This window comes from Molothrus aeneus, chromosome 21, assembly GCF_037042795.1.
Source record: "Molothrus aeneus isolate 106 chromosome 21, BPBGC_Maene_1.0, whole genome shotgun sequence".
In the NCBI taxonomy this organism is placed as follows: domain Eukaryota; kingdom Metazoa; phylum Chordata; class Aves; order Passeriformes; family Icteridae; genus Molothrus; species Molothrus aeneus.
In genome coordinates this window covers 7,057,118-7,071,803 of record NC_089666.1, presented here as the reverse complement: position 1 = coordinate 7,071,803, position 14,686 = coordinate 7,057,118, and the positions used below count along the sequence as shown (strand labels likewise).

Genomic DNA, 14,686 nt, shown 5'->3' with positions numbered 1-14,686 from the left:
GGGCAGGAGCTGCTGTTCCCAGGGACACTGCACAAACTGTGCTCAAGTCAAATTAATCACGGTGTCTATTGCCGTGGGGGTTACAGCATGCACACAGTGTCTGGGCAGTTTGCACGAGAATTTGAAACTGGTTTGAGGGTTTTTTTGAGGTGTTGCCATTTTCAGAGAACGGCTGACCTAATTCTCCATAGATCTAGGTAGGAGTTAGCACACCCTAAAACCACCATTAAATTATCTGTCCCATCAATAGGAAGTATTCCAAGTTCAGATAATGGTAGTTTCTAGGACACAGGAAAGCCTTATTTTTGATTTGTTGTTTCTGTGGCAATATTTCCCTAAGCCTCCTGTTCAGCCATGTATTGTTGGGCTTCTGCATCTGTTGCCATAACTGCAGATGAGACTGGCGAGGGGATACAGTCACTTTTCACCAAAGTGAAAAAATAACTCCTTCTGCCAAAGATCTGATCCTTAAGGGGAACAGAAGGGACAGAGCTGAGGTTAACATAGCTAATAGCCAGGAGGCTGTGAACAGAAATAAACCTTGTTCTGAAACTAGAAATCTCAGGTCCTGAATGTTCTCCTGAACGTCTTAAATCCAATTTGTATATGATGGTGTATGAAACATATGTAATTAAGGCATTTCATGTAAAGTGATTTCCTTTAAGGTGCTTATAAGCTTAAACATGAGCCAGTTTCTAACAGCAGGAATTCCCAAATTACTAATGATAAGGAGGAACTTAAAGCTGAACTATTGCCACAAAAATAAAATTTTACTATGAGAATATGCATGAAATTATTAAAAGCATGAGAGTTAATACAGCATCATTGACTAAATTTAATCATTTGTCTAAAAATACATTATGAGGTCTAAAAATATGACTCGGGCTGCTCAAGAAACGTTTTGAAGGGAGGATTACTAATCCCTCCCCTCTGAGCATCGCCCTTAGGCCCAGTTTAGGATGCAAATCCCACTGAATTACAGGGAGTCGGGAGCTGGGGAATTCGCTACCTCAGACACCGCGTTCCCACAGCGAGATTTTCTCCCGTTTTCCCGCACACCCGCGGTGTCCCAGCCGGTTTTCTCCCGTTTTCCCGCACACCCGCGGTGTCCCAGCCGGTTTTCTCCCGTTTTCCCGCACACCCGCGGTGTCCCAGCCGGTTCTATCTCGCTTGCCCACACAGCCCGCAGACGCCGCGCTCGGGGCCCACCGCCCCTCACAGTCCGGGCCGCGCACGGACACAGCGCGGCGGGCGGTGCTGCGGCCCCGTTCCCGATAGGCTCCGAGGGCGCAGACGTGATTTGCATCGTGGGTTCTGATTGGCTGGAGCTGGTGAGGGGCCGCCTCCCCGCGCCCCCGCTGCGCGGCGGAGGGCTCGGTTCGGAGGGCGGTGCCGCTGCGGCCGGGCACCGCCAGGCGGCGCTGGCGGCTGTGATTGACAGGGCGGGGGCGGGCGCTCGCGGGCTCCGCGGCGCGCCATTGGCGGGCCGTGCCGAGGGGGCGGGGCGGCGCGCGGCGATTGGCGGAGCGGGGCGCTCCCCCCGCGCTCCGGGCGCTCCCCCCGCGCTCCGGCAGTGCGGGAGCGGCGCTGGGGCAAGTGCGGCGCCCGTTCCTCCCGGCCGGCCTCGCTCTCCTCCCTCCCCTTCTCTCCTCCCTCCGTTCCCTCCCTCGCCCTTCCCGCTCCGTTCCCGGCAGCGGGGAGGTCTCCAGGCCTCGGTGGAGGCGGCGATGGGGATGGCCGGGTTTTTGTCGCTGCGCTCCCCCGCCGGCTGCTGACGCCGCACCGCCCGCGTCCCGCGGACACCCCGCGCCAGGTGAGGGGGCCGCGCTGAGGGGACCGCGCTGAGGGGACCGCGCTGAGGGGGCTCCGCGCTGGCGGGGCCGGAGCGGGGCGGGGGTGGGGGGCTGATGCCGTAATGCGGAGGGGGAGGCGGCGATGCTGCCGTGCTCATCTGAGGGGCCCCGCGGAGGGCTGAGGCCGGGAGCGGGGGGGGGACGGACGGACGGACGGACGGATGGATGGATGGATGGATGGATGGATGGATGGATGCATAGCACTGGATACCTTGGAGCTGTCAGGGCAGCGGCGCAAGGGCGTGAGGCCCCGCTCGGCCTTTCCATCTGCCCGATGCCATCTCCTCGTCCCCCGGGACGCTTCCCTCCCTCCCTGCCCTTCCCTTTCTTCCTTCCCTTCCTCTCCATCCTTCCTTTTTCCTCGGGCGGCCGCTCCCCGGCTTTCCCATCGGCTGGATGCCGCCCGCCGTGCCGCGTTCCGCCGCCCTGCTCCCCTTTGCGGCTCGGATGGGGCGGAGGCGGCAGCGCCGGTCCGGGAGGCGGTGCGGGGTGCGGCAGCGGCGCCCGGCCCGGCCCGGCCCGGCCCGGCTCGGCGCGGCCCGGGCAGCCATGTTGGAGGGTGAGCCGGCAGTGGCCGTGCCCGGGCGGGGGGCGGCGGAGCGGGCCCGGCGCTGGGGCCACCGCCGCAATGGGGGCAGCGCCCGCGCTGGAGAATCCGCCAGAAGCAGATGATGAATTTATGTCTGCCTTCCGGAATGTAAATACGTTCATACCAAATTCTAAATTCTAAACGACATTTCTGTTCGCTTCCAGCTCCTTCTTGGCTCAGTTCTTTTGCTGTTGCACAACCCAGTGTTGGTAAATAGCCATGTGTGCATGTGATCAGGTTTCAGTGCCTCGCCAAGTTCTGCAGCACTGTTCGATCTGGCATCTCCACCTGGTCCAGATATAGCAGAGCGTGTGTGTGAGTTCAGCTGAGCGATCACTCTGTCAGCACTGCTCGAGCTTCATGCGGCACCTAAAATTGGCTCTGCTGGGGCCCCTTGTTCAGATACGCCTGCTGCCCCAAACAGCTGTTTTGCCAACTTTCCGTGTGCTAATCTCTGTCCTTGTTTTATTTCTTCAGAGCTCTTGCACTGATTAAGTTACAAGCAATTTTTTTGTTTCAAAGTTAGCACATTCTGTGACATGCAGCTATGACACAGTTATCTGGTATATGACTGGTTCTCTTAAATAAAAAGTGATTCTTCTTTGTTTGTGATATGTGGTGGGTTTGGGTGTTTTTTTTTGTTGAATGCAGAGATATAGATTTTGGACATTGTTTTGTAACCACTTCGAGCTTGTTGCAGACTTCTCTGCATGTATAAATAATAATTTGAATCTAAATCCCTGCTCTGCTTGTAACTTTACTTAAATAAACAGCAATGTGTTTGTATTTTGACATTGCATAAAAACTGGTTTGCCAAAACTTTCAGATACATCCAAGTATTCAAGTCTTAATGTTTATTCAGATATTTTTGGGAAAGCCCAGATCTAGTTGAGCCTGTGAAGGGTGATTCATCGACACAATTGGGTTTGTCAGCTTGAATACCAGTAAACAGACAAGATATTTAGATGATTTCTTTTAATGACACCTTTTAATATTAAAATCTCACTGTAGGACTTACAGAGTGAGTGTGTTTAGTTTCAAATAGGTGTAAAACTAGGATGTAGGATTTGCTTTTTGCTGATGAAGATCACTGAGCAACTCCAATGTCATGTACCACCTGTTGTGGAGCCAGTGGTAGATCACCTCAGGGACACACACGCAGTTCCCTTCTTGGTTCATGACTGCATTCATGCAGGCTGAGCATTAAAAGAGACACAGCTAGTAGATTCCTTCCAAAACATTAGGGAGATGATTCATTCCAGCATGGATGGCAGCCTCGAAGCCTATAATAATGAACATTTAAAAAAATCGTCTTTTAAGAATATTGTTCTTCTAAATCTGTACCACAAGCTGTATTGCATATTTTGGTTTTCTCTTCTCAAGTTATGTTTCCACTCTGTAGTCAGCATTTTGTAGTAGGAGGTGGTACTACTGGTAAATGTGAACCCTGAAAAACCAGCTGCAGTCTATTATCTGTGATGCTATGTAACTTGGGGCTCATTTTGCCTTATTTTACCATTCTATGTCATGAGGGCAATGCTACCTTTATAAATTGTTATGACCAGTTAAGATAACTGGTAAGTGGTAAAGCCCCTCAAAACCCCAACAGCTTAAATGTATGGAAAGCATGGCAAATTATATTGGTTTTGGTCAATTTTTTTACTAATGAAAATTAAATCTTGCATAGTGAATTGATATTCAAAACAACTAAAATCTATGTGCAAATATGAGTAGGTGTTTTGCTTACTTCAGCTATGAAAAACAGCAGAGTTGAGAACAAAAGAGATTTAAAATTATACCACATTTAATTTTCCGTCAGCACAAAAGTTAGGGTTGGGAAAAATTGGTAACTGCAGAAGTCCAGCAGGTAAATTTTCATGTTGCAGGTGATTTTGTGATCTGCTCTTTGAGAATCTCTTCACAGTTGTGTTTCAAACAAGTCTGTCATTTAGCTAGTGCATATGGAGTCTCTGGAAATGTGATTTTCATGCCTTCTTATTGTGCATATGATGTTAAGAGGTACTTGAGAACATATATATATATATATATATATATATATATATATATATATATATATATATATATATATATATATATATATATATATATATATATATAAAAGTAGATGATTATTTCATCCCACTCTCTGTTTGTCAGCTTCCCAGATATATCTGCAGAAATTAATGCAGTGTTCTGAGAGATGTTTTTATGAAAACATCAGAAAAAAATCCTTTGTGGTCCTCCACAGTAAGAAGGGAAGATAAGCCCCCTCCATTTCATAAACAATATTATAAGAACACAGTGGACAAAGTAAATTGAGTCCCTGTGAATTGACAAGAAATGGACGTTTTGCACCTGCCAGGTTATTAACTGGTGTTTCACAAACAGGCTCTGCGTGGCCGTGTCCAGTGACATTGCTGTTTCTAGCAGCAGGGCTCAGGGTCAGTTGAATAATAGCTGTGCCTTGTGTTGGGATTAGTCTTGACACGTGGCTGTGCTGTGAGGGCTCAGGGGCTGGTGCAAGGGGCTGGGAGGGAGAGCCAAAGCCACAGGGTGGATTCTGGGGGCAGGAGTTGGTAACGATGCCGAGTGTTTGATTCTTAGTTCCACACAAAAGTGGGCGCCTCTGTGCAAGAGGGAGAGAAGCAGTTCTGTAGAACACCCCAGAACATCATGGGAATTCATTCCCAGTACTTTTCTGCTCTAGTCTGTGTTCAGGATTTTAGTGAAGCTTTTTAAAATTCCGTACTGACCCTGAGCTGGTGGTGTGGCTGTGTCATTAATCATTGTTCAACCAGTTTGCTGTACCAATGACATTGAGATTCAGTTGGCTTGCTCCTAAAGACATTCTTCTAGTCTGATGAGATACCTCAGGTACCTTTGAAAATAAGGAATACTTTAAATTGCTTCTACTTGGGGGAGTAATTTAATTTCTGCCTTCACCATGTGATGGCATTAATGAAGTTTTGCAGTTTTATTAAAGACTTCTTGTACTGTGGGAAAATGTGTCATAATTTCAATTAAGCACGTATAAGTACTTTCACCAGGTGTGGAACTTACTTTACAGCTGAAATGCTTTTGCTTTAGACCTGCTAGTAATTTTTGTACTTCTGTGATCACAAGCCTGAAATGAGCATTTCCCCAGATTCGTGCTGTGTTGATAACCAGAGAAGATGTCAGGAATCCTGGGTGCATGGTTGAGCAGGGTTGAGTTCTGCCCAGGGTCAGTCAGGTTCCAGATAGAAATGCCTGCATTGAGTCAGACCAAGGATCAGCCCAGCTCTGAATCCTCTCTTCAGCAGTGGCCATAGCAGATATTTAGGATATAAGGATAAATCAAACATAAATAATGTTTTGTCACTATAGTCATCCATGTTCTGTATGTCTGCCATGGGACCTTTCCTAGCTAAGGGTAGGGGCTTTCTAGTAGGATTTATTCTTTGAATCTCGTTGCTTTTTGAGGCTGTTAGACTCCAGTACTGCCCATGTCCTGTGGCAGGAAGCTGGATTCTCAGTAGTGGACCAACTGAAAAGCTTTCTCTGATGGAAAAGGCTGGTTGACACCAATACAAACAAAGCAATCTTTTGTAAACCTACATTCCAACACTGTCTCAGACATGCCTTGAAGTTTGGATAGTGGGTGTCAGGGATAGTTCCCTGCAACAAAAGTGCTCCATCATTTAGGTGTGGTAGGATTTGAGCAAGTATTTTGATAGTGGAGATGAATTTAATGGTGGGCATTTGGCTGAACATAGATAGTAACCCTGAAGGTAACAATTCCTGATTCCTCCTCTTCCTTACAGTGTATCCTTTAATCAGTAGATACACAAGTAGTTGGTGAGTTGTTATTTCCTTCCAGAAGAGGACTTTCCCAGGACTGCAAGGGCTTCTTTAAGGGTCCACCCTTTTCTCTGGAGTCATGTGTATTGAAAGTCAGTGTGCTGTGGCCCATGACACTTGAGTTAGTTTTAATATTATTGCTAAAGCATTGTGGCAGCAAGGATTGGCAGTGTGAGAGCCTGGGTATGGGGTACATGGTCATTGCCTCATGATGAAATTTAAGTAGCTGTGTCTTTACTGCTAAAATTATCTTTGTTAGGTTAAGCCTAACACATGTTGTAACCAGATATTTATTTTGGTATTGGCATCCTTACTTTCTGGAAGGAAACCAAGTATTGGTTTTCTTCCAGAAAAGAAATGTATGAAATTGTATGAAAACCAAATATTTGTACACTTCAAAAGAACTGCTTCAGGTGACAGAAACTTTTGACTAGGGAGACAGTGAACAGGTGCTGATAAGTGTATTCCCAGTTCTGGCTTTGAAGTGACACCTTTTGGGGGTAAGGGAGGGTGATCCGCAAAGCAGAAATTGCATTTATGAAGAAATATTGAACCTTGCTGATTTTATCAACCTCTTGAACACAATAGCTGTAAATAACTGAATGATATTTTTCTCCTTAGAAAACACCAACAGGAAGGATAACTTGAAAGGCTCTTGATCCCTTTCCATTCCCTGAGTGTGCTGCAGCAGCCAGGATGTCGGGGGCGTCAGTGAAGGTGGCTGTTCGGGTGCGGCCTTTCAACTCCCGAGAAACCAGCAAGGAGTCCAAATGTATCATCCAGATGCAAGGCAATTCAACCAGTAAGTTTAATTTAATCTTGGAAGGGAGTCTTTCTCTGTTCCCAAACTAAAATATTTGACTTAAATATTTTCTTCTGTCAGACTGAGAACTGTATCATTGTATCATCTAGAATTAATCTTTTAGTTATTCTGCTTTTCTGAGGCTGTCATTACAAACTAGATTATCTCTGAATGTGACTAGAAAGTCTAAATCACAAATATCTTGATTTTTATGGAGTTGTTCATGGTGTTTGCTTCTGCTGATTTGAAAATTTTACAGAGGGATTGGAGTACCAAATTGAAAACCTTTTTGTGACTTCAGTGTTTGGGAACATCATGTGGTAGACAGAGGAATACATTGCACACCAGCACTTGATAACTGTGGGGGTATAGGTTCTGCTTGGATCTGGTGCTTTAGTTTTTGGTGTGCTTATTCTGCAGTGTGTGCTTTTGGTTAAGAACATAGTTTGGGTGAGAAAGCTGAGATGAAAAGGGTATCAAGTTCTATGCTTTCCAGAGCAGATATCTAAGTGACAGCAAAATAACAGACTGCGTAGAATCGTCTTCTTTTCTAACCAATTAGAAGTGTTAAGCTTCCTATATAATTGTTGTGAGTGTAATTTGGAGAACACTGTTCTGTGGGAAACTGTGTGTGGGCACACCTTTTTTGGTTGTTGGGTTGGTTGTTTTTCATACTTGAGGTCAAGGCAGTATTGACAGCATTTGAGGGAGTGTTGCTCCTCGTCTGCAGACCAACAGCTCTGCCCGTAAACTGCTCTTCATGGGGCAGTTTTTCATTTTTAGGTAATCAAGCAGAGCCATCTTGTCTGCAGCTGAAGAAAGCAACACTCCAAGAGCGCTGAGTTATTTCACTGTCTGATTACTTGAGTGTTTACTCATGCCTGTTAACACAAAGGAGGTTTCTCACAGGCCTCTCCCTTTTTTTTTAGCCAAGGTTGTACGTCAGCCTGCTTGTGCTTCTGCAATGGAATTTAAATCCTGGTTGTGGTCACTTAAATTATATAGTGTTTATGGTTTCATTGGAAGAGAGGTGTCATAGAGAAGAGAGCTTGTTTTTTAGTGCAGAAAGTTCTTATCTTTTGACCTTATGTGCAATATACCCAAAGAAGCTTTTTTGTGATTGGATTTCAAAATTTCCATTTAAGGTAGGGTGGGAGGGGTTTGAAGTCATCTCATGTAGAACAGGTGCTTGTATCCCATCATTGAATGCAGTGTGGAATGCAGGAACTGTAGACTTCATTAAAGGACATTTGTTATGGAAATGCCACCAAGCTCTGGGCTCCAGGAGCACCACTGGGAACCTCTGGAACAGCTTTTCTTGCTGCAGTCATCACAGCAGTAATTTTAGATGCTGAAGGTGTTTGAATTGCAGGAGCCTGTGGAAGCACCTTGTTTATGGCACAGCAGCAAGGGTGAGCAGTCAGTGCCTGGCAGATTGTCTGAGCTGGAGCTGTGGCCTGGGCCTGGTTCTGTTTCTGAACTCTAGAGCTGCACTACCACAACACGTTTCCAACAAACTGCATCAGCCTTCAAGAGCAGAAAAATACTTCAGATTTATCTAATTGGAAATGTCTTCACAGCAATGACTTCTTTTGCTGTGTTTTACACTCTGAAGTGCTCTGATGTGCAGCACTTATTTGAGTGCTGTGGCTCTGATCAGGCTGCTGATGTGACAGATGGTCGGGTTTAAGTCACTGGGACATCACAGGCTGTGGGAAGGAATCATCGGTTGCCGTAGTTAAACATTGTTACATTCTGTGGGATATTTTTTCCCTGTATTTCCCTCTTAGAGCAGTGGACAGAGGAGTAGTTTGAACTGAAGAGGATTGTATAATAAAGGATATGAATGAGGCATTGTTTGGTGGGGGAAAAAATCAGCAGAAATCTTCTCTCCAAAGAATCTTCCTAACCAAGATGTCCGGCGCACACAACTTCCATCTGAAATTCTTCAGCTGGTGTGCTTTTAGGTTATGGGTAAGATCTGGGGGGCACAACTGCTGTCCTGCCAAAGATTCTTTCATTTTCATGATGCTCAGGTTTTTGCAGCCCCACAGTTACATTATTGAACTCCTCATTATTAAGGTCTGAACTTGCCGACTAAAAGCTGAGCACATGAAGTGAAATTAGTGCGCCTGAGACTCATATCTGATGCAGTAATTTGAAAATAAAGGGAATTTAGTAGTAATTCTAGACTGAGGAGTTCCTGCTTCACACTTTCAGATGTGCCAGTGAGGTGATCAAGGTCTAGATATCTTGCCTCTGAGAAGGTTATTTTTTCACTTGTGCACTGATCAAGTTGACAGCAGGCAAACCTGAGAGGATGGTGATACACTGAGCAGTGACTGTTTTAAGCCTCCAAGGCAGTTAAAGTTCCCTTATCTTGGAATTAAAGCCTAATGGGCTGTCGTGACACCGGTTGATGAGACACTGTGAAGTCTGATAGCTAAGAAGGGATTTTGACAGTTACTTGAACTTTAATTCTGAATGTATTGATTGACCAAGCTATTCTGCAAATCCTTTGTGGTTCCTGCGTTTAAACTTTGTCCAAGTGTGAGTTTTGTAAATGTATTGGCAGAGACTCCTGCATTACAGTGAAACTGAGGCCAAGTGCTCAGGATTGTGTTAAGGGAAACTGTACAAAGACACAGATAATAAAGAGTATGACTGGTGTACTTTATAAATAAATAATTTTAGATGAATGTGTGAAAAAGGAGTGTTTTTTTACATATATAATGAAGTAGTTTCTTGAAGTCAGAATGCCACCAGGGTTGTTGCCTGACATGCTGCTTTTGTTGGACAGTTTTTGTGTGAATTTGGCTGTTTATGGCTTTGGGGATTGCCTGTCATTCACAGGGTGCTTGCCAGCAAAGCAAAACGTCCCTCTGGGTTAGAAAGCTTATGCTCAATTTTGTTACACAGTTCTTTGCCTTAGAAGCAAAACAAAATCATTTGCTTGTGCACTCCTGCAGAATTTACTTGTTATCCTATCTGGCCTTAATGCCATTTCCTCCTAGGAGATCAAGACCTTTAATCACGATCCATAGTGAGTCTGTTTGTATCATTTTTCACTGTTTAAAAATGACAGTGCAGCTGAATACAGTTCTAGGTATGTCTTAATCTCAGAAAAAGAGAATTTGTACGAAGATCTTTAACCCATAATGTTAAGGACACTTACTGTGAGTAATTGGGACTTGTGTTTTTCTTCTGGAAGGATGCAAAATACGGAAATTTTGAAATCAGTACTTGAACATATTATTTGTCTTTTTTTTTCTGTTCTGCTGTTATGCATTTTGCACTTAAATCGTCAGTCTTTGTCTTAAACACACATTTCAGAACTGAGCTTGTGCAGTTGGGCTGAAGTCACGAGTGCTGACTGCATTAAGGGGCTGGAACCTGGCAGAAGGCCAGGGCTGCTCGGGTCATGTCTGTGTGCACGTGGGATCCATTGGAATGGTGCTGCCAGGAGCTCTTCAGTGGACATGGGAGAATGGGGAGTAGGGGAAGAGAAGGTAATGGAGGAATCTTAGAGACAGGACAGGGCAGGAGCTGTAAAATTCTGCTATTTATGTCAACTTGGGAATGCAGAATACTTTCCAAAGAAGAGGTAATGTCACCATCAAATTAGGAATTAAAAAACTCCATCAAAACAGTAACTGAGTGGGATTAATTTCAGAAAAGGCCTTCTTTATAAATAATTATAACTTAGAAATCATCCTAAGAAACATGAACTTTGTTTTCAAAAGCACCTGCTAAGCAAGTGAATTCAGTGGGCTGAAAGGATGCTTTCATTTGGAGTTCTGTTCTGAAGAGTATATTCTTTCAATTACTGAATAGGTGGCTTATCATGTCCAAACTCACAAGTGGCTTTTTGAAATTAATAATTAAAGTATAGATCATGGTTTTCTGCATAGCTTGATTGAATACGTTTTGTCTTTAATTGCTGCTTTTTCCAGTATTTTTTCAGAAAGGTTCACACCAATGCATCTTGCCCACAATGTATTAATTACTTATTCCTGTCCAGTTAATTTATGACTGTTTTTGTAGTGAGTGGGAAAAAGATTCTGCAGTGTAATACATGAAAGCTGAGCTATAGATCTAAGGGTGTTTTGTGTGTCAGTAGTTCTTGTGCTCATTCTTGTAGGGCTTTTCAAAGGTAACAAATATAAACAACATTGGCAGCTGCTGCCTTGGGTTATTGAGCTGAAAAAAGCAGCTGTTTGTGCCTAAAGACTCCCTGAGCATTGTGCTTTTTCTGGTTTAGCTCTTGTTTGTTTGAGGGATTTTTTGTTTTGGTTTGGTTTTTTGGTTGGTTGGTTTGTTTTGCATTTTTTTTGGTGGAAGTGATTTGATAATTTGGCCTGTAAATGCCTGTAAATAATGCATAAATAAAAACAAATGAAATTGAAGCAGAGATTCAAGCCACAAGACAGCATTTAGATACTAATCACTAGCAAAGAGCCCAGCAGGCTTTTTCTTTTAAAAATCTAAATATGTGTGTAAAACATGAAACAAATAAAACAAGGAAGTAAGGAAGCACCCTACTTGGAATATGCCTGTTGCAATTAATTGTGCACTAGATGAATGAAAATGGGGTTTAGCATCTTGTATGTGCAAGTGACAGAGCAAACCCAAGTTCTCAAAGCACATCTGTGATTATTGTGTGAGGACACAGTGGAAGGGTGCACCTGCACAGGCCAGGTTAGCTTGGAAGGGCTGAGTGCACCTGGATCCTCCCATCAGCACTGACAGTGACCTGTGGGGATTTTAGCTCAGCAGTGCTCTCTGTGTTCAGTAATGGTGGCAGGTTCTTTGTGGCTGCTGAAGGTACTGGATGTTTAATAAAAATAGGCCTGGTGGAGTGGTCCCATCTGCCAGGAACAATAATCCCATCTGCTGCTGTGGACATATGGCTGTCAGCTTCTCATCCAGGCATCCTTGGCATCAGAAAACCTTGGTAAGACATTCTGGAGTTAATTTGTAGAGGTTGTAGGGAAAAAAAGTGTATTTCTTCTAATATTGTTTTGTTCTTTGGGGTTTTTTTCTCCCTAAGGTGTATAAACTTCAGACCTAGACTTAAGTGTTTAAATTAAAAAAAAACAAAAAAACCCCCAAAAAACCTAATACAGAAACATCTAATTTTAATTTCTCCTTTGTTTTGGTTTTCCTTTCCTTTTTTTTTTTCCTTTTAAGATGTGTGCTGCTTTATGCAGTTGTTCTGGGGCAAATTAAAAATGGGTGGGAAAGCAGGACTGAGCTTAAAAGGCTTTTGATTTATTGCATGTTTGCCTACATTAGTAGTACTTGAAATGTAATACAAAAGTCAAAACCGTTGAAAGGTTCATAGAATAAGGTAACCTCATCAATAATTCAGCTGTCTCTTTCATTGATATACTTTTGACTCGCAATCTGTCTTATGAAAATAATAATTTTAGATATCTCAAAAAATAAGCATATTGCCTTTCTGATGCCTTGTGCCTGCCAAAAAGCATTGGTTCTTAAAGCACACAGCTTGGTGTTCTTGGTGTGTTTGGTTGGTTTTTTCCCCTAAATGTTTCTAGTGTTTTTTACTGGTATCTTGCACGATGAGGTTGTCTTGGGCAAATAAACAGCATTGCAGGAATGTCACTTCACCCCTTCCCTGATTTTTCTGGTCTGTAAATCCTTGTTAGTGGTGCAAGCTAAATGGATGCTTGTCAATATGAAAATCCTGCCCTGCATTCATGGGGGTGTGTTATCAAAGCAGGCTGTTCATGGGGAGATAAACGGTGTCACATGGAGCAGGCCTGGATGCTCTTGTGGTTGAGGTTTGGAGGAAAGGTCAAAGAGGTCACAATAGCAGGGGTTACCCAAAGCCTTCTGATCACTGTCCTCTTACCAACATGAGCATTAGAGTTCTCTGTGTTTTGTGGCATTAGGGATTTCTGTGTCCACAAGTCTGTCTTAGTCACTGTCTCTGAATGCCCTGCAGTATTGACAGCTCATATGTTTTGCTACAAGCCTGGAATATTTCTTTGGAGAAGAAATAAAAATGTGGATTTTTTTGGTGCTTGATTTTCCTTCTAAAGCCTTTCTCATGATTGAATAAAAATAGTTTGAAGTGTTAATTCTGCACTGTTAAAAAAATTCAGAGGATGACTTTGGGGAGCTGGGGGAAGATGAACATTTAATCATCTTTAAATGCTAGAGATGCAAATGCTGGTTCTGGAGTGAGACTGTGGGATGATGACTAGGGTGTTCCAGCTGATGTTAAATGCAGTTAGACTACATTATGTTATGAAGGTGGTATGGAACCATAGCAGAGGGGTATTACTAATTAACCCTGAGGAGTTTCTGTCAGTGGTGATTCTCCATGTGGAATGCTTCCCCTTCAGAATTAGTGCTCACTGACACAGAACTAGGCCTCCAGAGGGGACTCTTTTTATCAAATGCTTAAATAAACTGCCACATTTTAGTATGCAAGTAGAACTAAAGAGAATGTAAATTGTTAATAGGAAATACTTTAAGAATTGGATATTTTCGTTCACTACACAAATTCTTCCAGAGACATCCACTGTTAAGAACTGACCAAACTGACTTAAGCAGTGGGCTGAAATCGTTAACACCGGGCTGCCCAAGATGCCGGTGCTCGTGGTGTTCTCAGTGTGTTGCTGGCATGTGTCTGAAGGTCAAAATGGTCTTAGGAGAGGCCCTTGGCTCTTGGCGGTGTCAAGTCAGAGAAGGTGAAGGGAGATACTGTTTTACCTGCCTTGAGGCAGAAACATGAGCCCAGCATTGAGCTGGAGCACTGCCCCAGCCCCTCACACAGCCCTGACCTGCTGCCTGTGCACTCGGACACTCCAGGTAATCCATTGTCAGTGCAAGTTCGGGAATGGTTCTGGGTCAGCTTTTGAGGCAGGGAGAGCAGTCTGCTTCGGCTGGCCCCTGCTGCAGGGCCTGCTGCGTGCGTTCTCCAAGAACACCAGCTGGAGAGCTGTATTTATAGCTCTGGATCTGTAAGAGCAGCTGAGGATGAGAGCGGCTTTCCAGCAGCTTCTGTGAGCAGCGCTGGCCTTGCCCTGGTGCTGCTGAGCCTCACTCCCTCCCCCAGCCAACCTTTCTCCCAGTGCAGGGCTGAAATTCCACAGTGGGGAGAGAATCCGGTTGAATTCCAAATGAGCTGTTCTTAGCTTCTACTTGGTTTCCTTCCCTTTTAATGATTTGAAAAATGCAAACAATGCTTTGAAAAGCAAGCACTGCTTCATGAGCTGGAAGTGTCCATTTCCCTTCATTTATCTCTTATAATAACAGCCCTGAAAGTCTGTCTTATAAAAGCATTATGGCCATAGATCTGATTGCAGCGTTTGCCTAGGAAAGAAGCCTGTATTAAACGTGTCTTTGTGGTGTTATTCACGTTCCAGCAAATAAAGAATGCCTGCTCCACCCTGCTCTCTGTAAGGAACATGTTCCCATTGTTGTCATTCTAGTCTACAGATGGTACAGATATATTTTCCAGACCCATGTTTTTTAAGAGACACTGTATTTAATGTTAATTTGGTCTTGTGGAATCAATTCTGAAAGCCCCAGATTTTTTTCATTAATAAAATGGATAAATTGTTTATTCAA

At 44.0% G+C, this 14,686-nt stretch overlaps 1 protein-coding gene across 7 annotated transcripts in view; it reads left to right on the top strand.

Annotated features, from left to right (window-relative positions):
• The first annotated feature begins 1,671 nt into the window (after positions 1-1,671).
• KIF1B (kinesin family member 1B) overlaps positions 1,672-14,686 on the top strand; it is a 79,322-nt gene continuing 66,307 nt past the window's right edge. For all 7 annotated transcript variants that reach the window (XM_066564197.1, XM_066564193.1, XM_066564196.1 and 4 more), the window contains exons 1-2: positions 1,672-1,813; positions 6,904-7,084. In XM_066564197.1, the coding sequence (XP_066420294.1) occupies positions 6,979-7,084 (106 nt within the window). In that variant the 5' untranslated portion in view covers positions 1,672-1,813; positions 6,904-6,978. The remainder of the gene's footprint in view (positions 1,814-6,903; positions 7,085-14,686) is intronic.